Consider the following 27,430-nt stretch of genomic DNA (forward strand, 5'->3'; position numbering starts at 1 on the left):
CCAGTTGTAACTCAAAACTTGCCCAATCACGTTTGAATGGGGTCCCCAGTTAAAAAACGCGTCCTGGGGAGGGGGTAAAATACACTTTTCTTTCTTGCCATGATTCCATTAGTTAAATTAGCATTTTAGGGGATATATTTTACGTTATTGGAGTCGCTTAATAAACCTGCGGGTGTAAAAAGCAACAACGGTGTTAAAATAGCCCATTTCGGCGGGAAAAATACGGATTTGGCAACATCATGGATAATTTAGGAACCGTGTTTTGAAAAAAGATACCAATGAAAATCAATTAATGTATATGTATATATCAAAAATGCCTGGTATTATAATAATAATAATAATAATAATAATAATAATAATAATAATAATAATAATAATAATAAGACATAACGTAAGTAACAACATAAGTCATTAAATAAATAAGATGGTCCTTTCCCCCCCCCCCCTTTTTTATTGGTTGAACAGCATATTACAAAATATAGGCTATAGATACAATAAACAAATAGCCTAATTATTAATACAACAACAACAACAACATGTATATATATATATATTAATTCTCCACATTGAAATGAATAGGCTTTAGTCTATATTTTTGATATACTATTTTAATCTTCTCTGTTCTTGTCTATTCTAATCAAGTGTAGGCTTTGGTCGTTACAGGTTTGCATTTAATCCAATAATAACAGTGTGTTCTCTTGGTTAGGTCAGTTTATCCATGGACTTTACCTTTATGCCTTTATTTTTATTTTATGTTTTAATTATAACACCTCTGTTAAATAATATAAAACAGGTAGGTCTCTTAAAACAGGTTGTCTGCCTTATCTAACTGTAGTTTACACATTTTGAATATACAATCAATAAAAATATATATCAGTGCTGTTTTTGTTAACTTAAACTATTTTTTTAAACAAATTAAATTCAAAAAGAAAAGAAAAATCTAAACATTAAATTAAAAACATAAATGAAAACTGAAATTACAAAATTACTAAAACTGATGCTAAAAAGAAACACTGATAAAAAATATATATAATAATTTCTATATTATAAATAATACAAAAAAACAGTCAAATATATAATCTGTAAAATGCATCAATAAAGACAGACAAAAGTAATAACATTATTAAATGCTTTTATTATCTAACTTACAAATTAGATATTCAAATAACTTTAGAAATGACATGTTTGCTAATGGATCTCTCTAGATATTACACCAGAACAAAAATAAGGAGATAAATAAACTTTGACATTATTTAGTGACACATGTTTGTACCTGCTCCACAGGAACGATGCTCCTCAGATGCTGACCTGAATCCATTCATTCTGTCCTGTGGCTTTAACCAACATCTTTACAGTACAGATCATACTCATATCAGCTCTATTGGTTTTCATTTATCTTCAGCAGCACTGACAGAGCCAGCAGACGCTGTTAACATCAGCACATACACATAAACAGACTTCACAGAGTTATAAGGCAATCCCATTATGATCCATTAGAGCTAAAGTGCTCCTGAACAACTGTTCTTGCTTCAGTTTTTCAAAGTGCCTATTCTCTGATCCTGGATTTTTTTCCCACAGTTCATAGCCATGGTCGCTACAGCGTAAGAGGAGAGGATGACGATGGTGGATCCCACAAAATGTGAGGAGGCCCCCCGAGCCGGGACCTTCAGTGCTCTCCGTGGTATGGATCCATCTGGACGAGGTAACGTGTGAGACACAGATTCCATGATTCCCGTCAGGAGAAAAATCCGGTTCACCTGGACCTTTTTCAGGAGAGCTGGAGATGCAGAAGTAGCTTCACAGGCTGAAGATGAAGACGCTTCAGGCTCCACTGAGATGCATGTCCATTCATGAACACTGTGTCCCTTCCGTCCATTCATTCCTTTATAATCCTCGCCCCATCCCGCCCTCATGACACACATCAAATCCCTGAATTAGCCCAGCGTCTGTGTGCGTCAATGATGTGGCACAGATAGCACAACAGAGGTCAGCTAAAGCGGGATCTCACCGTCAGATGCATCTGAGGTCAGAGGTCAGAGGAGTCCAGCAGAGGCTCTGTAATGCAGAGAAGAGATCTGAGCGACGGGAAGTCTCACGCTAACACTATTAGTGTTAGTCTAAAGAACGTGACAGGAGCCACTCACCAACATTATGTTAAACAAGTCAAAACAGCTTCATAGTTTCTTCAAAATAGCTCCCCGCACCATCATTTTCCACATAATTTCATGAGGTGCATTTTAAATGGCATGCTTTCTTTCACGATATGATCAAACTAATCCAGTAAAAAAATTATTAAAAGAAAAAAATATATATAGATAGATAGACCAATGCTGGATGCTTTCTTTTCATTATCCTGTACAAAAAAATAAAAATTATATATATATATATATATATATATATATATATATATATATATATATTACAAATTACATGGTGATATAAATAAAACTATAACTGTAACTATATTAAAATACTATTAATATATAAAACAATTAACAATATAAAAATATATTATATTAAAATGTAATAATAATGATATTTCTAAAATAATATATAATGGTATTTAAAATAAATGATGATAGATAGATATATCTTTAATAAAGTAGTCTTTGATCAAATTAGCAAAATTAATAAATACTTAGTACATAAATATAAAAAGTACATTTAATATAGAAAAAATAGGTTATGTAAATGTTTCTACTAAAAACGAACAAATAAATGAATTCAACTTTAAAATTTATACACATTAAACTTTACACATTTAGTACTAATTAATACAAAAAATATTTCTACATAGAAAAAAAATATTATTATATGATTAATTTTTGACAGAAGTATTTGAATGCATTAGATTGAGCTTTGAAACGTCTGTCTTGTAGGATTGGGGATGTTGAATGTAGCCTATATAAAGAGTCTGACTCATCTGCAGGTTCTTGAAACTGGTTATGTCTGAATGAGGACAGAAACTAATAAGTGATGTCAGTCGAGGCCACGCTGCTGTAAATAATCATGTGACCCAGGAAACACTAGAGTCACCATTAAACCCATAATCCTGTTTGTGTGTGACACACTGAGACCCACTTCTCATAATCAGTAGTGCTAAATGTTTTGAGATGAGAGCGCTCTGTCCTTGGCATTGTCTGTTTGTAGCACCGCCAGCTCACTTATAGAACAATTAACCATGTGACACAACAATAGTGTCGGAAAGAGACTTCATACGGTCATTAGGATGACTTTGCAATCTGATAACCAGTATGGCTATTCAGAAACAAGTATAGTTCAATTTATTTATTTTTTCCTTTTCATTTTGTTTTGTTGGTTTTTAGTTTATCAAAGCTTATGTGAGAAAAAAACACCTTTTCTAAGACATGTAATTTCCACTATCTACCAACAGATGTCAATGCTAATTATTTCACTGATGGTCAGCCTGACTTGCATGCTTGTTAATTTGTGTGTATGTGTGTGTGTGTGTGCATGCAGCCTCTCTAGTTTTTTTCTCTTTTTTCTGCCAGATGTTACTGAACTTACCTTCATTACTGATCATTTTGCTTTAACTGCACACATTGTCTAAAGCTTTGTGTTTTGCAGCACTCATGTTCTTCTTCATAAGAGCTCTGTATGTTTCAAGGGCCTTACTAAAAGCATGTGACGCAACTTTTCCATTAATTTGACAGATAATTTTGTAACAAAATACTGTTGTTGTTTTTTCTCCTATTTTGAAAATTGTTATTCTTCCTTGCATGACAAAATGGATTTTTGTATTTAATTTTTATTTATTATACATTTTTGGGTTGCAACCTATGAAAAACGTGTGAGTTCAGTCTTCACCTGTTGCATACTTCACTTTCCAGCCTATTTTATATAAAGCAGTGGTGCTGATATAAAATCTGGTAAACAGCATTATAAATTGATTAGCAGTGTTTTCAGTGTATGTGGATGATTTGATGTAGTGTGCTGGTGTTTGTCTTTCTCTCATGTAATGGTTTCTACGGCAGCAAAGCTTTTGATTAGAGATTCCTCGTGGGTGCATCTTTTCTTGTATGGATGATTGCATTCTGCTTGCCTACAGCTTTTGAGTGTGTGTGTGTGTGTGTGTGTGTGTGTGTGTGTGTGAAAATTGAGAGAATGTGTTAGAGCCAGTGTGCCATTTAATGTTAACAGAAACACTAGCAAATTCACACAATGGATTGACTATTCAGATAAGAACTGACTGTGTGCGTGAGCGGGCGCTCATAAAACAGAAGGCTTAAACCGACTAAATGGTGTTTTTGTAAATTCAAAGACTGTCAGTAAGTTTCTGTGAGGGTTAGGTTTAGGGTAAAGGAATAGTCTGTACAGCATAAAACCCAATACACCTATAGAGTATCGCATATGTAAAAGAGAGAAAGTGTGACTATCGTTATTGCAGCATTCATTTCTTATTTTGTCTATATGCAAATGTACTTATTATAAATTCTAATTGTCACTTTTTTGGTTTACACTCACTCAAGCACTCATATACTGGATAACTACACACACATACACAGAATAAAGTCATCACAATCACCATTAAGATGCATTTATTTACATTATAATAGTTTTCTTAACAAATGAACATTTATTTCCTCATGTTCTCATTACTGTGGTGTTATTGGGCAGTTTAGTTTTTATGAATTTTATATATATAATTTTTTTATTATTATTTTAAATTTGCACTACAAAAATAGGTTTTAATTTCCATTTTTTTATACATATGATGCAAACTATAAAAAAACTATATCTCTATACTATATGTATTACACAAGTATAAGAATTTTGTATATTTATAATTTTATGTTTTCTAAAAGTTAAAACCGCAATGAAACCCATTTAATTTGACTAAATATATATATCAATGTGTATATAACTAATAAGAAAATTTATAATTATTTAAAATTATATTTAAATATGATATTTAAAATATGTGTTAAATATAAATATTTATATATTTAAAATAGCCATTGTTTTTTTTTTTTATAAAAAAGATCAGTGTGGTTGTTTAAATGTTCCACTATGATGTCATAATGAGCTTTACTCAGAGAGAAAAGCATCTGTTTTTGCTCATTTCTGTGTCTGAGATGTTTCTAGGATACGGCACGTTCTACCATTTAGTTTGACTCTGTTGTCTTTGTCAGGTGGACAAACCCCCTAAACACTGTTCACAGGAACATTGTCTCTCAGTGAAATAGGTAACAGATTTCATCTAAACTAAACAAGGAACCCACGCCTTGGGGGAAGTCTAATATTTCCACTCACACACACCCACATGGACACACACAGTCTGTCATTCACATGGGATTACTGCTTACGCTCTTAACAAATCCTTTAAATGTATCCATCACTCTTTTTTCTAGTTTGCATTATTCTGTTCTTTTTTTAAATTCTTTTTATTTTATTTTTTGTTATTGTAGTACATAACGAAATGAAAAGGGGAATTTTGTTTATTTTGTTAAATAATTATGACCTAGACACAATATATTATAATATTTTAACTTAACACATTACACAAAAAAAAAAACATTTTACTAAAAATAATAAAAAAACACACACACACACACACACACACACACACACACACACATATATATATATATATATATATATATATATATATATATATATATAATCATATATTTAAGGACATTTTAAATTCTATAATTATGTATTTATATATTCAATGACTCAATATATGAATATAATGTAAAAGCTTTATAATAAAACACACACACACACTCACACAAATATATGATAAGATACACTATGTAAAGATATTTTAAATGTTACCCAAAACCATTACGATAATTTTTTTTTACTATAATACAAAAATGTATACTAACATATTAAACATATTTTATGCATAGTTTAATGGATTTATTTTTGTTTTAAAGACGACCTAGACGTGTTCTCAATTCGTTTTAGTTTTTAACAAACTGTTCCCGAATCCCAGAATCCCCAGCTTTGGTGACTATAGCCTATAGGTGCCACTTACATAGGATTACTACAGTTCAGAGCTCAAAGGGTTAACGTGCTCCTCCCTCGGAGTGAGAAGATACATTACACACACACCACGCGTGTGTATTCTCCAGGCTAGTACACAGTGTGTATCCCTCAGCAGCAGAGGCGGTAGTAGCTAGTGCAGATTTGACGCGCACTCATCAGTGAGGCACAGGAAGGGATGGTTACTGTACTTCATTCAGAAAGAAGATCATGGCCACAATCAGAGGAGGATGCATTTCACATAAATGATGCCATTACTGCTCCAGCTGCCAGCGAATATGATATGATGGCGATGTCCTCTGGGGGACACACTGTGGTCCATTAGTCTCGTGAGTGCTCCAGATGTCCAAAAGGACCGCTCTTCGAAAGCGCGTGATCAAGATCACTCAAGAAGGATCTTATACTCGTTTCTGACCGTAAAAACCGGTCACTTTGACCCTGCTCGTCGAAACCAAAACGTTTTAATCATTCTAAAACGATATTCCGGTTTATTTTTAACAGTTATCTGGTGCACTTTCCGTCAGCAGGGTGTTTGTTTATGTGTCTCGCGCATCGCTTTGCAACGCCCATGATCTTCTCTAACGTTACCTGAGGGGGGAAGAGCAAAGGGGAGAAACTTTTGACCGTCAGCTGTAGGCGTCTGTCACCACGTGGACTCGGATCTGATCGGTGAAGGGTTATTTCAGACTGACAAGACGAGATGAGCGACGCTATGGATGACTCCGGTATCATCCGCCGGCGGAGGATGCAGGTGAGATGACGTTTTGTATCATTTTAGTTTACGAACTTGATTACGTTACAGGTTTGCATGCGATTGCATTTTGATATCTCATATAAAATGTCTTTCATCAATCTTGAGGTTGACTGAAATCGATATTGTGAAAAATCACAGCTGTCTAATCGAGGAACCAATCATAAACGCCATCGGTCTGTCAATCATTTGGCGCGGTTAGGTTTGCTGACATCGGATTGGCTGGCGTGTCTGGTGAGGGCGGAGTTCAAGAGAGGGCGTGTTATTTAAGTTGGCGGAAGTTAGCAAAACGGATTCAATTCATTTTAAATAAATGACCTTTCAATGAACAGGGAATGTAGCTTTTTAAGATTAAAAAGTGAATTCTAAAGTTATTCCTATAAGGAGTAAAATGGCAGTGTGGATGTAAAGTGCACTGAAAAGACCTGAATCTAATTTCAAGTCTAAATACAGTGTGAATGCAAATTGAATTAGGTTCTTTTTTACTTAGTATACTTTTTTAATGCATTTAAAGTCTTAGTAAGTAAAACTCATGAATGAAAACTTTGATTAAAAAAAAAATACTATCTGGTATAGTTTAATTTATTAACACTTAAAAACTTTTCTTAACACTAGTTCTTTTCCCAACAGAATGAAAATGTGTCATATAAACCATGATAGGTATATTAGATTTGTTTTCATTGTCAATTACTTACTAGTCCCAGCAAACACACAGGAGTTCATATTTGCTTTGTGGTTTGGGAGTTATTGTTTTCATCTCCACTTCTAACCCAGAGCAACATAAACATAAAAAAAAAAAAAACATAGAAGAGGTTTTGAGTTGTCGTATTATTGTTGGTACAGTACGGAAACCATCTGCTGTTATATGAAGTCAAAACAAAATGTGTGCGTATTGCTTTCACTTCCTCTCTTTCATTGCTGAAAATAAACAAGCCATGTTCAAACTCCAGCTGATCTGGGTTTCTGAGCGCCGCTGCACTCCACCCCAGACAGCTAGACATTTTACAAAAAGGTCAGCACCTTTCAGGTCCTTTTACTGGAAAATTAGAGAATTTAGTGTTTGTACTTTAGCCTGAAGTGCAGGTCAACAATATTAGCTGCTCACATTGACAGTCCCTTTTTATAAACTGCAACTAAAATTCAGAGCATAACATTATGTATTTTATTATAAACCAAGCATTATAATGCATTTCAGCAAAAATAGCTCAGTTTTGTTATTTTTTCTAAAAAGAAATGAGTCATTTCAAAGAGGAATAAAGCATTACTTGATTCCTTTTGTGATAATAGAGTTCATTGTATTGTTAAAACATACAGTACCTTTCAAAACTAAAAACTTCCTTCTCTGATAAAAAAAGAGCATTATTGAAACTAAGCTGTTTCATTATATTCTCCTGCAGCTTTTGACATTTTAAAACAGTGAACAGTGTTCAGAACCTGGCCAGTGCGGTGTAGCACCTGACACTCCGCAGATCTTTAAATATGAGTGGCTTGATTAAATTATTTTTAACAAGGTTTCTAATTATTTTTGATTATTTCATTTTAGTGCATTGATTTTATGAATGTCAGAGTTTACTTCAGGCTTCACAAAGAGGCTGCTATTGAAAAACTACATTAACCTCAACAGTAAACCTGCATCTCATGCTTAAATGCAGCAAAGGAGGACATTTGCATAGAAGTCTTAAATGCACAGCAATGTTTAATTCTAAAAGTAGTTTGGAAATGAAATGGAAATTGGAAAACAAAAATACTGTTTAGCAATGGCTTTTCCTGCAAAAATAATAATTGGACCTCAGGGTAAAATATTTATTATATGATAAAAATATGAACACTTAAAAAGTTCTCTTTAGGCCTAATGAAAACATTTACATAATTTCACTGTCTTATTCAGGATCTATACCCTAACCCCACGAGGCGCTTATCCAGGTTTGTAGCTCTGCTTTCTGCCAAACAGCCATCTGGATCCATCAGATGCGAAGTTGCAATGGCTTTCAGCCTGTGAAGCATTATGGGAGATTAAATGTAGACCACAAATTAGTGGTTGCTTTCAGGGATGCCAAGGAGTTTTGAGCAACTTAAGGCTTGGTTTTAGGGAGCACTTCTGAGAAATCTGCCCACTTGGGAATTGACCCCTCAGGAATTCTGGGAAGGCAGTTTAACGATTGTATACAGCTCTATTGTGTAAAGGTGCATCAAAGCTATAAAACCCACAATCAGCTAGTAAACGCTTGTGTGTGTGTGTGTACATACAGGATGCATAGATTTCACTAGCAACCACTTTGATTCTTATTAATGCTTACCGAGGCATAGGCTTACAGGAAATGCTTTCAGAAACGGATACACACATCTCTTCCACACACGTTCAAGTCCATACCATCCACCTCCTGTGCTGGATATTGAGATTTAGCTTTAGGGAAGGGAAGGGCTGATATTCCTGGGACAAACACAGTTTGCACTATAAAACCCATTAGGAAGTTAATGGGAGCCGTACAGTTTACAGCCTTGGGGAATGACTAGCATAGAGTGCAATAAAAATTCAAGAAATGAAGTATTTATTTGCAACAACAGGTAACTGTTTTTTTTTTGTTTTGTTTTTTATTAAATCATATTTTTGTGTGTGTGTTTGTGTGTGTTAGTTAGCTAAATTTTTACGTTATTTTTTTTAACCTGATAAAAATAACCCAACTGCAATTTGATTGAGATTAATTGAAATGGTCAATGAAAAATAAATGATTTTTGAAAATGGTTAAAAACAGAGTTATGTTCTTTTCCAAATTAAATCTTCAAATATAGTATATATAGTAATATAGTAAAATCTAGTTAAAAAGGAGTAATTGCATGTTTTCCACAATGTTTTGTCACAAAATGAAAGGTATATTTTTATTAGTGCTGTCAAATGATTAATCGCATCCAAACTTAAACTTTTGTTTAAATAATATGTGTGTATACTGTGAATATTTATAATGTATTTATATAATAAATATATATGTATTTAAAATATATATATGAGTATATTTATTATGTATATAAATACAAACACATGTATGTATTTATTTAAGAAAAAAAAATGTTTATATATTAAATATATATAATATATATATATATATATAAGAATATGAATATATGAATGTATAAACGTAAATATTTTCGAAATATACTGTGTGTGTGTGTATTTAAATATACATAATAAATATACTTAGTACACGTACATATATTATGTAAACAAAAACTTTTATTTTGGATGCGATTAATCGCGATTAATCGTTTGACAGAACTAATTTTTATTTGATTCATTTCTTTAAATGCACTGATGTATAAACATTTTTTACAGTACTCTTCAAAAGTCTTATGCTCACAAATGCATCATAAGTATAGTGAAAATTGTCATATGTGAAATATTATTACAATTTAAAATGTAAATTTTCTGTTTTGATTCATCATATTGTATTGTATTTTTACTAAAACACAAAAGTCTTACAAGCATTTTTTATTTTTTAAACATGACTCAAATGAATCATTTGGTTAGAGATTTGAACCAATTAATTGTGAACTTTGTCTGAACTGATTCACTCGAATGTAATTTTGTATCGTAACATTTACATTTATCTTCCATTGCTAAAGACCAGCGTTAAGTTGACTTTAGGGATGCCATTTATGTAGTTACTTGGATCTTATTTTAAAAACAAAGTATAAAAAAATTCTCAGAAAGTGTCTCATCTTTTTTTGTAGGTATGTGTTGTAGCTTCTTGTATTATATTCTGGCTGCTAGAAGTTTGAAAAAGTGATTTAGTAAATACTCACCGGTGTATATTTATGGAGTAATTTCAGGTGGATCTCTCTCTAGCCGCCTTTTGATTGACAGCCTAGTCTGGCAGTGTGGCGAATCTGTTATAACACTCATTCCTCTTTTTCCATCCCTCGTTTTATCTCCAGCTGGAATGATAGTGCTTTCTCTTCTCTGGGCGCGAAGCCCAGTCTGTTTCATTAGTCTCAGCTGTAGGCTGGATGTTATTCATCACCGGTCTGGAAGTTCAGAGACTTAATGAGCCCGGTGTTTGTCAATATCATCTTTTGCCATTATGTCAAGTGCATGCAATGGATATGTTGCTTTCTGTGACTTTTATTGATTCATTTTGTAGCCACTCCATTGGGCATAAGAGAAACACAGCCTTGGGAAGGTGGTTGCATCCAACTAGCAATTTTGCGTTATTGCTAGCATCTGTTGCAGTTATGCTTGGTCATTTCAAATCACTGATCTATAGCTTTCAGTACTGCGGCGGATAACTGGAAAGCCACTAGGGGTTGGTGTAGTTTAAATATGGGTAGTTACCGAGATTGAGTTAAAATATCAAATGTCACTTCATCCTTTGTATTTTGAAACAGTGGGAGAAGACGGCCTAAGCGAAGATTCCATTTCAACCCTGACCTTTGACCTTAACATCCAAAAAAGGTGCAGAAAACTGTGTTCTAATGAATGAATAATTAAGGTATTGCAGGATCAGCAGCAGAGAATCTCTTTGCTTTTCTCTCTCACTGTTCCTAGAGTGGAGTTCAAAGAGGAGAACGGAACTACATGCAAATGTAAATGAAGTGCGGCTGCAGAGAAAATAACAGCTTCTTTTCCTGTTCTCTCACTCCCTGCGGAGAGGAGCAGGAATATGTGAGGAGAATGGCACAACTTTAAGAGATAAAGCTGCACACAGTCTTGAAATGGAAATCAGAGCCCAGTTTGGGGTGGTTTTCATTATTTTTAAGTCAAGTTTCAGAGAAACTCTAATCCTGAATATTAACCCTCTGCCATTGCTCACTTGTGATCCTCAGCTGTAGTATTTTGAAGGTTTTTGACAGTGCTAGACAATATCTCTAAATGCCTCTCATGGTAATAGACAACCTCTGAATTATCCACTTTTCTCCTATATAAAATAATACAATTTACAGAAATAAAATCTGCCCGTTTGTCTGTCTGTGTCTATCTATCTTGTTTTTAATCTAATATCTATATTTTAATTAAATTTCAACCTTATTTCACTTAATGAGGACAGTTTTAGTTAACAACAACACCAAAATAAATCTATACTGAATACATTCTGTCAGCTATTGTTTTTTATTTTATGCTTGTTTGTTACTGCTTTTATATGTTTACAAGGGCTAGCTGTAATTCTTAGTCTTATAGGACTCAAAGGCTCATATCCTATTGGTCTTTTTTTACCATTATGTTTCTAAATTCAAAAATTAAAGAGTCCATGAAGTGACAAGTGAAGCAAACAGACAAACACACACACACACACACACACACACACAGTGGCCACAGACTGTTTGTCCACTTAATCCTCCATTAGTTGCTCATTGGCGCCAGTCATGCTGGCAGGGAAGTCCTTGTCACACACGATGTCATCAAAGTGAGTCACAGTGGGTGAAGTCATTTCCCTCCGACTGAAGCCCTTAGTGTATCATCACATGCTCCAGCATGGCCTCTTTCTCGCTAGCTAACATGCACGCTCGCTCTTGCTCGCTCTCTCCAGTGACCTTGTTTGTATAATTGGCCAGTTTAATGTTTTGGGGATTGTTTTCCCCTAAGTGCTGTCCTCCCTCTTAGAGATCTGAAGAGTATTAAGGTTCATAATGAATGACAGCTGGCATAAGATTATTCCAGTTTGGTTTCATCAAGATATTTATGTCCTGAAGCAAACTGGTATTGAGGAGTTATTGATGGTATCATTTTACACTCTGTAATATAATCACTCAGTCTATCATTTCTATCTCTCTTTTCCAGAAGGATCTTCCCTTGCCCAGGAAGAGCAGTGGGTGAGTGAAGCAAATCCACTTTACCTGATTTAATTCTGCATTTGTCTGTCCAAATGTTGTCTGTAGACTTTTTATTGTTTGCTGTTTGCAGGGACCTAGTTTTATGTGCTACTGAATAAAAGCACTTTTCCCCAAACCCAGTCTGAAACGAACAACCTCAGACTTTGTGTCAATTTTTCACTATTCCTGTCAACATTGAAATTACTTGATGTGATGAAAGAAAGTGACAGGCTAAAGTTGGAAATCTGAAACTGGTCTTACATCACTGAAGGTGATATTATGTAAACTGAGAAAAAAATCACAAGCATCACAAGAGATGGAGGGTCACAGAGTAATACTTTGCTGCTATTGTGAAGTAGGGAAATATTGTAGATCGGGACTATTCAAATCTTACCCTGGAGGGCCAGTGTGGTTTGGCAGAGTTTGGCTCCAATCCTATTCAAACACACCTGAGCATGCTAATCAGTGTTTTTGGGATCATTAGAAAATCACAGGCAGGTGACTTTGATCAGGGTTGGAGCCAAACTCTGCACTGCATTGGCCCTCCAGGGCAAGATATGAATAGCCCTGTTGTAGATGTAAAGGAAGTTATACTGTAAAGCTGGAATGCAGTAATACTTCAGTGCAACAGTATGTGGTGCAATAATGCAGGAATACTTTAGTTCATCAATGCAGGAACACAATGATACAACAGTGCAACAATGCAGGAAATACAGTAGTGCAGCAATGAAGGGATACAACAAGACACTAGTTCAGTGATGCAGAGATACAGCAATACACCAGTGCAGCAATGCAGCGATACACTAATGCAGCGATGCAGGGACGCAGCGATACACTAATGAAGCGATGCAGGGACGCAGCGATACACTAATGCAGCGATGCAGGGACGCAGCCATACACTAATGCAGCGATGCAGGGACGCAGCCATACACTAATGCAGCGATGCAGGGACGCAGCCATACACTAATGCAGCGATGCAGGGACGCAGCCATACACTAATGCAGCGATGCAGGGACGCAGCCATACACTAATGCAGCGATGCAGGGACGCAGCCATACACTAATGCAGCGATGCAGGGATGCAGCGATACACTAATGCAGCGATGCAGGGACGCAGCGATACACTAATGCAGCGATGCAGGGACGCAGCCATACACTAATGCAACGATGCAGGGACGCAGCCCTACACTAATGCAGCGATGCAGGGACGCAGCGATACACTAATGCAGCGATGCAGGGACGCAGCGATACACTAATGCAGCGATGCAGGGACGCAGCGATACACTAATGCAGCGATGCAGGGACGCAGCGATACACTAATGCAGCGATGCAGGGACGCAGCCCTACACTAATGCAGTGATGCAGGGACGCAGCGATACACTAATGCAGCGATGCAGGGACGCAGCCATTCACTAATGCAGCGATGCAGGGACGCAGCCCTACACTAATGCAGCGATGCAGGGACGCAGCCCTACACTAATGCAGCGATGCAGGGACGCAGCCCTACACTAATGCAGCGATGCAGGGACGCAGTCATACACTAATGCAGTGATGCAGAGATGCAGCGATACACTAATGCAGCGATGCAGGGAAATATGATAGATTAGATACTTGCACATGAGTATCCATGGTTTTTGGCATACACAGTGTGTAAATTATTGGCTTCAAAAATCATGAAATTTTGAAATTCAAGAATGAATCACTTCAATAGTTTATCTGAAGGACATGTTTTGATAACTTTTGAACAATATTCCATTTAAGTACTGTGTTTCTGTCCAATGTGAAATCCTGATCTGAAGCAAAATCAGTTGAGAGCCAGTACTGTAGAGTTTGAGCTGTACAGATAATGAATGAAGCGCTGGCCTTGGTGCTGAACCCTTCTCTGGCGTGAGAGACTCCCTGGATGTGTTTCCTCTGCATTTCTAACACTTGTCTGTGTGATCTTGTGCCTGTTTATTGCCTTTGAATAGCACCACAACACTTCCATTTCACACATTAAGTGTCAAATAGTGTGTGAGTGTGTGGGTTTTGTTAGCTCCTGTAAGAGTTTTGGCTTTTTGTATGCTGATCAGATCAGAAAGGCTGTTGTTTGTAATGGGCTCTATTGTGGACATTGCCACCACCATTAGCATTCACATACCTGCTATAAAGAGCCTCTCCACCGACTGGACTGACACACACAATACAGGTGCTCAAATGTGTATAAATAGAGCTCTCTTGGGAGGATTGTGAAGAGACAAGGAAAAGTGGAAGGGTTTTTGTAGGCAGCTAATGGCAGATAATAACAGATGGGTCTTTTATGCTCCGTACTGGCCACGCTGTTTGATTGGGCTGATACAGTAGATTAATCAGCAGACGATCAATATGACATTTCCAGGACTGCTGAATCATTTCAGCTATAATCGGGATACGGTCTATCTATCTAAACCTTATTTTAATATGATATGTTACATTTCATCTTTATATATCCCATATGAAGCAAGAAAAAAATCTCTTTTTTTAAGTTATTGCATGTTGTCCAGCCCTAGTGTGACTTTTCCATTGTGACCCTTCTATGAATTTGACCCGGTAACTCCTAAAAGCTCTTCTGCATCTCTCTCTCTCATCTATATTTCATCTCTCTTTCCACCATCCAGATCATTTATTATTGAAATGAGCAGCTTTTAATGTGTGTCTGGGCCTGTGTGCAGCTGAGTCTGTGTGCTTTGGGAGACGGCGGCCCTCCCAGTCCCAACAGACCCTCCCAACTGTGACATGACGCGATACGAAGGTTCAGACAAGGTTTATTGTGGTGAGCTATCTAGGGCACAGAGATGATGTCAGTTCTTGTATAGCCTGGCATACAGAGAGAGATGGGTGGGGCTCTGTAGCCACATCACAATAAAATCGACCAATCAAATGCAGGCATTTAAGTATAAGCGCCCCAAAACCCTGTGGTGTGATCTCTGCATATGAAGCCAATAATATAATGATTTAAACTTAAGGTGGTGAAGATTGCATTTGAACTGGAAAATTCATTTACTCTGTATGAATCAATTCACACTGATTAATTTTGCATGTTGTTTAAAAAATGTCCACACATGTTATATACTATAATACACATTTTGAAATAATGTCTTATATTGTTTTAAATTAAAATGTTTACATATATTCACATTTTTATTATTAAAATAAAATAAAGGATCGACACACTATTATGCAGATAACTTATTGTATTTAAATCACATGAACTGAATCAACACGGATGTGAATTTTTTTTTTCTTACTATATAAATTGGTGCAGGACTTTATATATATCTTTATTTTTGTATTTTTTATTGAAGGAATAATAGCAATATACAGTAAAATAAAACAATAAACATTATTTCCTTCTTTGTTTATATATCTTTATTATAATAAATACATGCATAAATACGTTTATATATAATAAATAAATATAGATATATAATATCCCAGGGAACACATGTTAGGAGAAAATTGTTAGCATGAATGAAATGTAAGTCGCTTTGGATAAAAGCGTCTGCTAAATGCATAAATTTAATTTAATTTAAACTAATATTTTTTTTTCTTTGTATTCGAAGTTGTGTAGAAGATGCCGTGATAATGTTTAAATGGATTTTTACTATACTCTTCTTTTTTTTTATCATCATTATTATTACTTTTTTATTAGACAATTATTAGACAATTAAGACATTTTAGACTGTCACAGCAAGTTTAATTAAAAATTGAAATATTTTCACAAATCTTTATCTTTTTGTGCATTTTTTCTTGTATCAAAAATATTAAAGAAGAATCTAAATAAAGATTTCATTTACACATTATTATTTCTTATTATACTTATTTTTAATGACATTTTAATGTTATTTATAAAAAAAATGATCTGTTCTAAATGGTGTGCAAAACAAATCGTCCTTATATTTAATCAGATTTTTACTGTCTTTACCTGATTTTACTATATTTGGTCAAAATTAAAAAAATTTCTGAATTATTTTTTTTAATATATATTAAGACATTTCGGTGCAGATACAGTACATAAATATTAAGATAATAATAACACCAGAGTAGCAAATCAGCATTTTATTGCATTTAAGACATTTCAATTCAGATACATACATATTAAAATATATCATTAAAAGGTTAAAAATATCTTGTGCAACACTAAAATGGACAATCCGATCAGAGCATCCATGTTTAAAGAGTCCAAATAACCAGTGCTATATTTTATGAACAAGATCCACATAATCCTTTCCTCTTTTTTTATTTTTTATCCCTCCCATGTGTCATTCAGATTTCCATTACCAGCGACGCAGTCCTGAGCCCTGAGCTCTGATAGGCTTTTAATGGCCACACACATGCTGACAGCCCTCCTATGAGTCCTCAGTCCTCCCTCCCTCGCCCTCTCTCTCTCTCTCTCTCTCTCTGTGTCTTTACTTCCTGGCTTGGCACATTACCCTTGAGAGCCACCTTCTCTCTCTCTCTCTCTCTCTCTCTCTCTCTGTCTCCGTCAGTCAGCCTCACGCACCCAGACGAACCCGGGGCATGTGTGAGGGAGGACGTGATGTGTCATTGTGTAGTCGGCTGTTCTCGGTGAATCTTGTTTAAGTGTGTGTTGACACACTCGGCTGCCGCTGTCACTCTCATCGCTGTGTGTGCGCCTGCCAACCGGCCGTCCTCCTGAATAGCAACATGTTCCGCCGAACCAAGAGGTAAACGAGAGAGAGAGAGAATCATTTGGCTCTCGCTTGCAATTGTGACTCATCAGAATGTGCTGCTCGGGTTTGATTGTTCTGATGAATTGGTGATTTTGTTGTTTTTGGTGATAGTGATGATGATGATGATGCGATGTGATTGTTGAGGCTGATGTCATCGTCTCTTGGCCCGGTTCATGGAGGGATGACAGCTTGTGTTTTGCAAGTGTGTTTGCACGTGTGAACTCATGAGGCCTTGTCTTTCTGTTGAAGGAGTGATAGACCGATATATCGGTCAGGCCGATTAACAACCTTATTTACAGATTATCGGTGTTGGCTAAATTGACTTTTTGTCACACCTGCTAATGGTGGAATAACATTTACGTCACATAATTTTTTGGCATTATTTATTTTAATAACAATGCATAAAAAATATATTTCAAATTAAATATTATTTTATTATATTAATAATATTTTCTGCCACATGATAGAATTGGTGTGATTTTTCAAATAAATTTTTACAAATTTAACTCAGCAAAGATGCATTCAATTGATGAAAAAAAAAATATTAAAAGTGTCAGTAAAGACATTTATAAAGATTGGGATTCTATTCATTAAAGAAACCTGAAAAAAAAAATGGTTTCCGCAAACATAGAAAGCGGCAAAACACTGATAATAATAAGAATCATTATTAATAATTATACACCACTAATAGAGCAGCAAATTGGCATACTTGAATGATTTCTGAAGGATCATGTGACACTGGAGAGTAATAGTGCTAAAGAATTCAGCTTTCCATCACATTACATTTTTAAATCTATTCAAATAGAAATCTGTTATTTTTAAATGGCAATAATATTTCACAATATTGCTGTTATTTTTCATCAGACAAATGCAGCATTGCTGAGAGACTTATATCATAAAAAATATCATATCTTAGAATAAAGTATATTAGATGAAAATAAATAAAATCAAACACTTCTGTTATAAGACACAGAGATGATAATCTCAAAATTGTGCATTATTGACATATAGGCCAAATCAGCCTTGCTTACTGTGTAGCACACAATATATCGACCTAACACTAATTATATTGGCCATTAGTCACTTTGATCTCTGTATTTTTGTAAAACTCATATCGGTTGACCACTTGTGTAAAGCTGTGATTGATTGAATGTATACAGCAGCATATACAGTACACACATTAGTTTGGCTTGGCATGAGAAGATATAGTAACAGCAGTGTTTGGTGCATATGCTGTTTGTGTGTTTATATGTGTGATGTTGTGTGTGACTGAAGAGATTAAAGTGCCTTTGAACACCTGTGTGTGTGTGTGTGTGTGTGTGTCTGTTTTCACCGTCTCTCTCTCTCTCTCTCTCTCTCTCTCTGTCTCTCTCTCTCTCTTCATCTTTGTCTGTCCCCCACGGTGCTCCATTCTGTCTGCACTGATGCTGTCGAGCTCATATTAGTCATGTTCTGCTGTGTGTGTGTGTGTGTGTGTTTGAGCCAGGGCTTATAAATAGTTAAAGTTCAGTTATTTTATACAGCACTACAAAAAGATGAGTTTACTTCTGGTTGAAGGAGTAGTTTTTTATTCTGCTTTTCTGGTGCTCTGTTGTCAGTGGAGTTTGATTGACCCCAATGAACCGGATGTATTATTATTCATGTTTTGATTTTCTTTTTAACTGTTGCTCCACTATGACATGCGTTGACCCGAACAAGGACTTCACTCACTGTTTTATTCTGTGAGCAAATTAATATTAATGGTCGTTCAAAACTCACCATGTTTTGAGGAAATGAATTTATAGCATTTAGACATTTTTATGTAAGTGTTTAGTTTAGAGTATAGAGGAATATAAATCTCCCATATTTCATCAATTTCTTTTTTTTTCATTTATATTTCATCACATTTCAGTAGGAGCTTTAGCCATTTTATTTCTTTTAATTGTATTGTATTTAGTTTTATTTTATAGATTTTTTTTATCTCCGTTTTATTTTAGTTTTAGAGGTATTTAGTTATTTAAATAAATGTTAATATTTTATAATATTTTGGTTGATGTTTTTATTTTATTTTATTTTATTTATAGAGGTATATTATAAACCCCAAATATTTTCTCATATTCAGCTATTTTATTTCTATTTTATTTTAGTTTTAGAGGTATTTAGTTTACAGAGACAAATGTTTCATCATATTTTAGTAAATGTTTTAGCAGTTTTTTTATATATATTGAATTTAATTGAATTTAATTTTTTGTATAAATTCTTTTTAATTTCTCCTTTTTTAAACCAGACATTATTTTGCATCACAGCTCTGGACAGTCTCTAGTAAAGGCTTGGGATTGCGCACAGAATTAAATTAGTTTAGCTCAAAGCATTTGTGTTCACATTTGTGTTCAGATGCTGTTTGGGGAAAGTGTGTTTTGATATTTAGTTGTGTCTCTGTGAGTTCAGTGCTTGGTGCTCCTCTGGGCTGCTCTGAGCCTCCTATGCTTCTATGGAAGAAAACAGACGGAGAGGGAATATGAATGAGAAGGAGAGAACAGAAAGTGTGAGCCTGAGGAGATGTCTTGGCCTATATTTGAGAACGGGTTAACTGAGTTCCTCTCTCTTCACCCTGCACTTCACTTTCCTCATTACTCATTACTGTGTGTTTCATCTGATCATGAGATCTCAGCCGACACTTATCAAAGGAGAACAAGAAAAAGAGACTCTTCAAGGACTCAAACCTGTTCTGCTGTGAAACGCCTGTTTTTAAAGCTTTCAGACTGTGTTTGTGATCATCTATCTATCTATCTATCTATCTATTATCTATCTATCTATCTACCTGTTATATTCATTTTTTTTTTTTTGTATGTTGGAATATTACTATATTTGAAATACTTGGCATGCAATATATAACTTTAATAATTATTAATAATTGTTAACACTAAATTATGTAATTTTATTTGTCCCATCCACACTAATCAAAAATAAAAATAGACCCAGATCTGCTGTGAGCTAGGCCTATATGAATACAATCTTGAGTCATTTTAATATATTTAACTATACAGGTTTGGGTTTTTTTTTTTCAGGAAATTGGATGAAAATATTTTATGTGAAACAATATTTGTGGTAATGCTTTGTTTAACGCTCTTTGGTGTGTTCTGTTTTTTGTTTTCTTTTATTCTTAATGTTTATTTATTTACTTATTCATTCATTCATTCATTCATTCTGACCATTTATATTATTACATTTTTGAAGAATTCCAATTGCTATATTATAACCGTGTATACAATCAAATGATCACAATCAAGAGTTTATCAGCATTGATTTCAGATCATCAGCTCTGCTGTTGGTAGTGTTTTTGTGGTCTATATTTTTCAGTTTAAACAGATAAATAAACTTGAGTTGAGTTGACATTTAAAGTCTGTCTGTAAGCTTAATGTAGCTGAATAGATGTTAGGTAATAAATGCGGCTTGCATGCTGAATTAACTGTAGATATCTCACCCACATCCCAGTGAAACAAACAGTATTCCAGTGCTTTTTTTTTTTTAGATGTGAAGCTGGCGTTAATGCTCAGTTGGCTGCGGTTTAAAGATTACCTGCTTTAGCCTGCATGCAGGAGATCACAGCGTTTTAGATTAAAGCAAAGCCTCTCCTGGAGATTTCCTGCAAGATTTAGATCTCTGATCAGACACACTTGACCAGCTCATCAAAGTTCAGCTTCACGTGCACGTTACAGACAGTAACAGTCTTCAAATCATTTCAAATGACTGACCGCAGCCCTGGCCAAAGCTCTGATAGCATGAGAGAGGCATCAGGTACAGTTGTGACAATATCCTGTAACTTTGACCCTAACTTTGATCTTTAGAATTACAACCAATGGTTATTTATTTTATGTTCCATTATTATTATTATTATTACTATTATTTTTAAATATTGCAATTTATTTATATATTTATTTATATTTTATTATTTTCTAATGTAGTTTATTCTATTAAATTTTACTTTATTTTATTGTATTTTTAAAATGCTTTATTTTATTGTATTTTCTATTTCTATTTCTATTTAACATATTGCATTTCCTTTTCTATGTATTTTTTTTATACATATTGTATTTGTATGTATTTCCTTTTCATGTATTTTATTCTATTCTATTTAACACTTTATATTTTATTGCTTTATTATTATAATTTTTTTTAAATATCGCAATTAATTTTCTATTCAAATTCTAGGTTTGAGATGTTTATATATTGTATATATTTATTTTTAATTTATTTGCTTTTTATTTGCCTCCAATTCTGTTTTGTTGTAGTTTCTTATGATGCTTTGTTTTATTTTATTAAAAATATTGATTTTTTTTTCTATTTATATATTTTATTTGTATGTATTTTATTTTAAGGTATTTTATTATATTATTTCTTTTTTTTAAATGCATTTATTCTGTTTTCTTTTTTACATTTATCTAATTTAATTTTATATTTTATTTAATTGTATTTATTTTTAATAGACTAACTTGACAGGACTTCCTAGAAAATGCACATCTCTAATTTGAATACAGGGACATCTTCTCCTTATATCGCAAGGACACCAGATATTGCTGAAACTGAGCCATATTTAGATTTAAGTGAAATGTGTCTGGACACTGAGACACACACCTTGTGAAAGCAGGACATTCACTCTCCCTGTTTATCTCTCCGTTTTGTCCTTCTTTCCCTCCACCTATCATGAGCAGAGACTGAAGCGAAGGTCCTCTGTGAGCTTAGCTCTCTCACACTGCCGGCAGAGTCTATATTTATCCCATTCACCTCCTCTGAGCCTCTCTTTCACCCCTTCACCTGTACACTCGTCTGTTCTCTTCACCTTCTGCCTTTTCTTCTCTTTCTGCAAACCAGTATCTGCTGTAGTGCCCTCATCCTATTGCCTAGCAACCAGAGGTCATGTGACCTTACATCACCACACCCTGTGCATTATGAATTGAATTTCTACTCCATATTCATCAAATCTTGGGATGTGTGTGTGTGTGTGCATAGTATATATAATAAAGTTGGTGAGTGTATAACCATTGGTGGAACTATTTTATTTCATTTCTTATCTCACGCAGACCTGCTTTTCTCATGACATACCTTGCACTTGAGACATTTTTTTTTGAAAGCTAGATCTTATTTTAGTGACCCACTGTTTGGTGACACAGGGCTCAGTGGGACGCCGCACATCTGTATCCGAGCTCAGCATATGCTAGTGACTCGTGGTGTTGCTCTCTACAGCAGCAGCAGCAGATGATGAAGCATCAGAGACGGCTCTAGAGGCACGTGAAGAGGAGACATGTAACAGGTGTGCAGTTACTCTCTCAGCTTCAGTCTCCTGTAGAGCAAGCAAGCGCTGTGTGTGTGTGTGTGTGTGTGTGTTGTGTTCAATAAGTCAATCTCCCTGCTGTGTGTCGTTAAACAGCTTCAGTGTATTAGTCGTGTTGTAATCCAATGGGAGATTATTAGTCTTTATATGAGTGTGTCCTTTTAGAGTCTGAGGCTGTCTGGGTCATCTCCATGGGAACCATTGATTTAACCTCTGACCTTGTGATGACCGATTTCCGACGGGAAAAATTAGCACTTTCTTTTGTTTGTTTGTGCCTTTTGAAGGTGTCTCAAATCGCATATTTTTTTTCTTCCATCCTCTATTCTTCCTCTTCTTTAAGTAGAGGAACGTTTTCGGGTGACGTTTTTCTCTCTCAATCCCTGAATATAGAAGCAGAGGAACAGACGTCACGGGTCTTGGTCAGATCTCTGCTTCGGTCGGTGCACTCACAATCCTTTAAATCCAACACAAAGGAATCACCAGCATTGACATTTACATCAAAACCAAAGGAAATTCAAGCATTCAGATGAACATTTCCTGATGAACTGAGTGTTAAAACCCAACAACGACTCCTGATGGCCTGGCAGTGGCCGTAAAGGATAAATCAGACGTTCCTCTGCTATTGAAGCGCTTCACAAACACTGACAAAACCTGTGTTTGTTTACAGAGAAGCACTGAGGGGAGTTAATGAAAGAGAGGTGGCTAAATGGCTCAGTGCTGCTGAATGTCAGTGTTATTGTGGCAGATGTGTGTGTGTGTGTGTGTGTGTGTGTGTTATTTTTGGCGCTGTATAATGCAGTCGTGATTGGCAGAATCAGAAGAGCATCAGGCGCCGGTGTTTTCTCCACGGGTGGCCGCATGTGTGTGTGTGTGTGTGTGTGCTGTCAGAGGTGTTTGTGATTTATTGCCCTCTTCGGCTGGAAGTAAGATCCAGCACAGATCAAGCATATGCACCCAGACGCACACATTTCCTCTCCAGACTATTTTGTTACACGCAAAAAAAGCTGAGAAACTGGGGATATAAGATCCGCCTGTCAGTCATGCTGTGTGTTTCAGAGATATGAGTGTTTCCTGTCTATAAGACACTTCCTGTCTCCAGCTATATGAAAGACATACTGCACCATATCCATCCAGACATCCAGTCCTCCCTTCTTAAAGTACTAAAATAACTGAAATCAAAATAAATGAAAGCTAAACAGAAATATAAAAAGACAACATGAGCATATAACAGAGAAACAGAAACAAATTAAAACCAAAACATACAAATCATTACAATATACTAATTTTCTTTGTTGAATATTCTAGATGATCTCAGTGTATAAACAGACGTTTCCTTATTGTTTTCATTGGCATTAATGTGCAGAAAACAGCAGGAAGGCCGTTCTCATATTTCAGTAAATGATATGAAGTGAAATTCACTGCACATGACACAGTGTTCATTTCTCTTGTAAAGAGCGCGAGTGATTAGAAAAGCCATTTCTCAACCAGACATAATAACCTCATCAAGAATCACTGAAAGAGAGAGATAATAGCAGTAGAGATGTGGACCAAAGACAGAGAAAGACAGGCAAAGGAAGAGACACAAATTCAGAACAAGAGAAAATTTGGGAATTTAATGCACTCCTTATTTTTGTACATCGGGGGGGGGGGGGGGGGTTACTCTATACATGTAACATATAACAAATAAGAAAATTACAAAAAATAGTGTAAAAATAAATAAGTGTAAAAGCAATTTAACTCTTAAAAAATCTTTATTGTGTCTATATTTTTATGACACTCCTTTATTTATACAATTTGTAAAAAAAAAAAAAAAATATATATATATATACATATATATACACACACACACACACATATATATATATATATATATATATATATATATATATATATATATATATATATATAATAACAATTTAGGAAAGAAGAAATATAGTTAAAATATTTGACTATTTAACTATTTATTACAAATAATTTTTAAAATAATTATTTATTTACAAATTAAGAACTAATTGTAAATCCAAAGATGTTGAAAGAATAACCAAACAGTAATAAAGAAGAAAACTCAATAAAATAATAACTGAAAACAATCACAAACTCTTTATTTTTATTTTTATAAATAACTAACTCTAATTACGAAGAGGCAAAATAAAAGAAAGTATTTCGTTTTTTTTTATTTTCACATGCTTTTTATTTAATCACAACTGGGGCAAGACAGTAATAAAACTCAATAAAATAATTTCTGTGAAAGCAATTCCGATCTTTGTTTTAATAACTAATTTTAATTACAAAGCGGCAAAGAGATGGAAATATTTAGTTTTTGAATTTTCTGAATTTATTTATTCATTTGGGACGAAACAGTAACATTATGAGTTATCATCATAACTAAACAATAACCTGTTCATTAAAATTGAGTTTGAGAAGAAAGGTGGAGGACAGTTTTATCTCCTCTGGGCTCATTACTCACTGCTTCCTGCAGTCTGATGCTAATGCACTTCTGTTCAATATTTCACAGTGCACACGCTCTATCCGTCCCGCTACAGTGTGATTTCTTGTCATCGTGCGTTAGGCTCTTCATGATAAGAAAGAAGCAGAGGAGAGAATCGCATTCGGACTGACAACTTCTGCGATTTTCAGATGTGTATTTGTAGTTCCACCTCTGTTCTGTCCTATTTTCTTAAGATATGATCTTTTTGAAGTGGATACTGAGCATTTAATTGTGGGATTTTGTGAGAATTAGACTTCACTTGAATGCTGAAGCTGTGCATAGTTTAATGTTGTAGAAACAGTGGAGTAGCCACAGTATTAAACTGAATTATGAGAGGAAAACACCTACATCTATGCACTTTATTATACACAGACTTCCTTACTGAGAGAAATGTAAATGCAAGGTGTTACGGAGGCTGCAAACACTGTGTGTGTCTCTAAATTGCATTAATAAAAGTAAATATTTTTATGCATCATGGTAATGTGAATTTGTTAAATAAATGGCTGTACAACAGTTTGATATTTAAATAGACTTCAGACAGTTACTTTTTTTGATCACATTACATATCCACACAATGGCAATAAATTATTCATAATTTATTTATTCACCCAAATTATTCTTAGTTTCTTATATAAGTTTTTATTTACATTTATGTTGTTTTGTTGTTTTTATTTTCAAATGAATTTATTAGTTTAATTTAACCATTTTTTTAAATGTATTTATTTTTTATTTTATCAACTCACAGACCCCCTGCAGTTTATCCACAACCCCCAGTTTGGGAAACTTTGGAGTAATGTAATTTTAATACACTTACTGATGTTAATAAAGAATGGTGGCGATTTTTTTTTTTTAGGTCAAAAGTAATCTAAAGGTAGTCTAAATAAATGATCAAATATGTGTAATCTAATAGATTATGTTGCAAACTACAATTTCCAGCATTTAATTAGTAATCAGTAATGGACTGCATTTTGTAATTTTGTCATTGAGTGTATTGGCATGTTTTTTGAGTGAGAAAAAACACTTTTTTATCCAAGAATAATTATATTTCGTGTTTATTTCCTTTGATTCCAGGGCTGAAAGTCATCATGTGTTTGTGCATATTTTTAGCGTTCTTCTGTTCTCACACACACACACACACTTGTAGATGGGAATCTATAGGGCAACATGCAGCCTGAGGAACTACAAGAAACAGATGAAAGCAAAGCAAGAGAACAAGAAACAGAAAACATGATCAGACGGGAGGAGAGCAATGGGGAAAACTGTGAAGATCACTCACACTCTCTCACACACACACGCACACACACACTTGCTTAGGTGTAATGAGCAAGTTGTTCACTCTATGCAAAAAAACCCTTTCTGATTATTGCATCATGTCATTAAGCGAGCTGTCACCCACAGCTGTGTCTCAGGGAGTTTTATTGGGCGTGATGAAGTCTTAAGCAGCCAATCCCTGCGCAGATGTTGTTGCCGTGGCAGCATGCCATTTCACTTTCTCCTTCATCCCTTGTGTCCGGCCTCACTCGCTGTATTCACTAACTTCATCCCAGCAGTTCCCTGAGCTTACACAGTCTTCATGTGTTCGGTAGTAAGACACAAGCGACCTGTACGATCTCGTCCTGAATGTGTGATTTGAATTTGTTTGGTTTTCAGCTGTCGCACCAGTAACCGAAAGAGCCTGATCTTGACCAGTACGTCTCCCACTCTTCCCCGGCCTCACTCTCCTCTGCCGGGACACATCGGTGAGCACAGCACTCCTCACTGATCACATGACCTGCACCTCTGAGGTACTGTCCAGACACGTCCTCTCTGTCTGTCCCACAGGAAGCAGTCCGCTGGACAGTCCCAGGACCTTCTCCCCCAGCGCACCGGCCCATTTCTCTTTCGCATCGTCCAGAAGGTAAATAACAACCAACAAGCTGTTCTTCATTTGTTGCATTAGGCCTATGTTGTTTTGTAGCATGCCCGTCTCTCTCTTTTTAGTAATAGTAGTACAGCCGTCTCTTTATTTGGTGAGGCTTCATGAGTTTAGTACCAAACTGATATCTCATGATGGACACAACAAACAGATCAGATCTGATCCCTCGTGGGCAGCCAGTCCTAAAGATCAGATTTGAAGAACAAATTGAGTTTGTGTGAACAAAGCCTGACTGAAATGCCACATTTTCCCCAGTCCATCTAGGTTTCACTGAAACAGAGCGATTCTATTCAACAATAAAAGCGATCTCAAAACATCCAGAGCAGAGCTCAAAATCAATAGACTTTTTTTCCTCACAAGTGCTTTTAGCTAAAAGTTGCTCTTTTCTCTTTGTGTTTTTTGACCAAGCAATGCACAACTCCTTGCTCTTGTCTCTT

At 35.1% G+C, this 27,430-nt stretch overlaps 1 protein-coding gene and 1 long non-coding RNA gene across 3 annotated transcripts in view; one reads left to right on the forward strand and one right to left on the reverse strand.

Moving 5' to 3' along the window:
* Window positions 1-1,115: 1,115 nt before the first annotated feature.
* LOC127949029 (uncharacterized) lies at window positions 1,116-6,736 on the reverse strand. Its single transcript, XR_008152226.1, has 2 exons — window positions 6,604-6,736; window positions 1,116-2,055 (listed from the first exon to the last, which is right to left on the reverse strand). It is a non-coding gene; the product is annotated as an uncharacterized LOC127949029 (long non-coding RNA).
* Window positions 6,618-27,430, forward strand: part of mast1a (microtubule associated serine/threonine kinase 1a) — a 45,409-nt gene continuing 24,596 nt past the window's right edge. Inside the window, exons 1-4 of one of the 2 annotated variants that reach the window (XM_052545909.1) lie at window positions 6,618-6,766; window positions 12,537-12,568; window positions 26,729-26,817; window positions 26,900-26,975. In XM_052545909.1, the coding sequence (XP_052401869.1) occupies window positions 6,716-6,766; window positions 12,537-12,568; window positions 26,729-26,817; window positions 26,900-26,975 (248 nt within the window). In that variant the 5' untranslated portion in view covers window positions 6,618-6,715. Of the gene's footprint in view, window positions 6,767-12,536; window positions 12,569-16,994; window positions 17,274-26,728; window positions 26,818-26,899; window positions 26,976-27,430 lie in introns of those variants that run through there. The other variant, XM_052545910.1, reaches the window with a different exon arrangement.

The sequence above is a fragment of the Carassius gibelio genome, chromosome B1 (genome assembly GCF_023724105.1).
Source record: "Carassius gibelio isolate Cgi1373 ecotype wild population from Czech Republic chromosome B1, carGib1.2-hapl.c, whole genome shotgun sequence".
In the NCBI taxonomy this organism is placed as follows: domain Eukaryota; kingdom Metazoa; phylum Chordata; class Actinopteri; order Cypriniformes; family Cyprinidae; genus Carassius; species Carassius gibelio.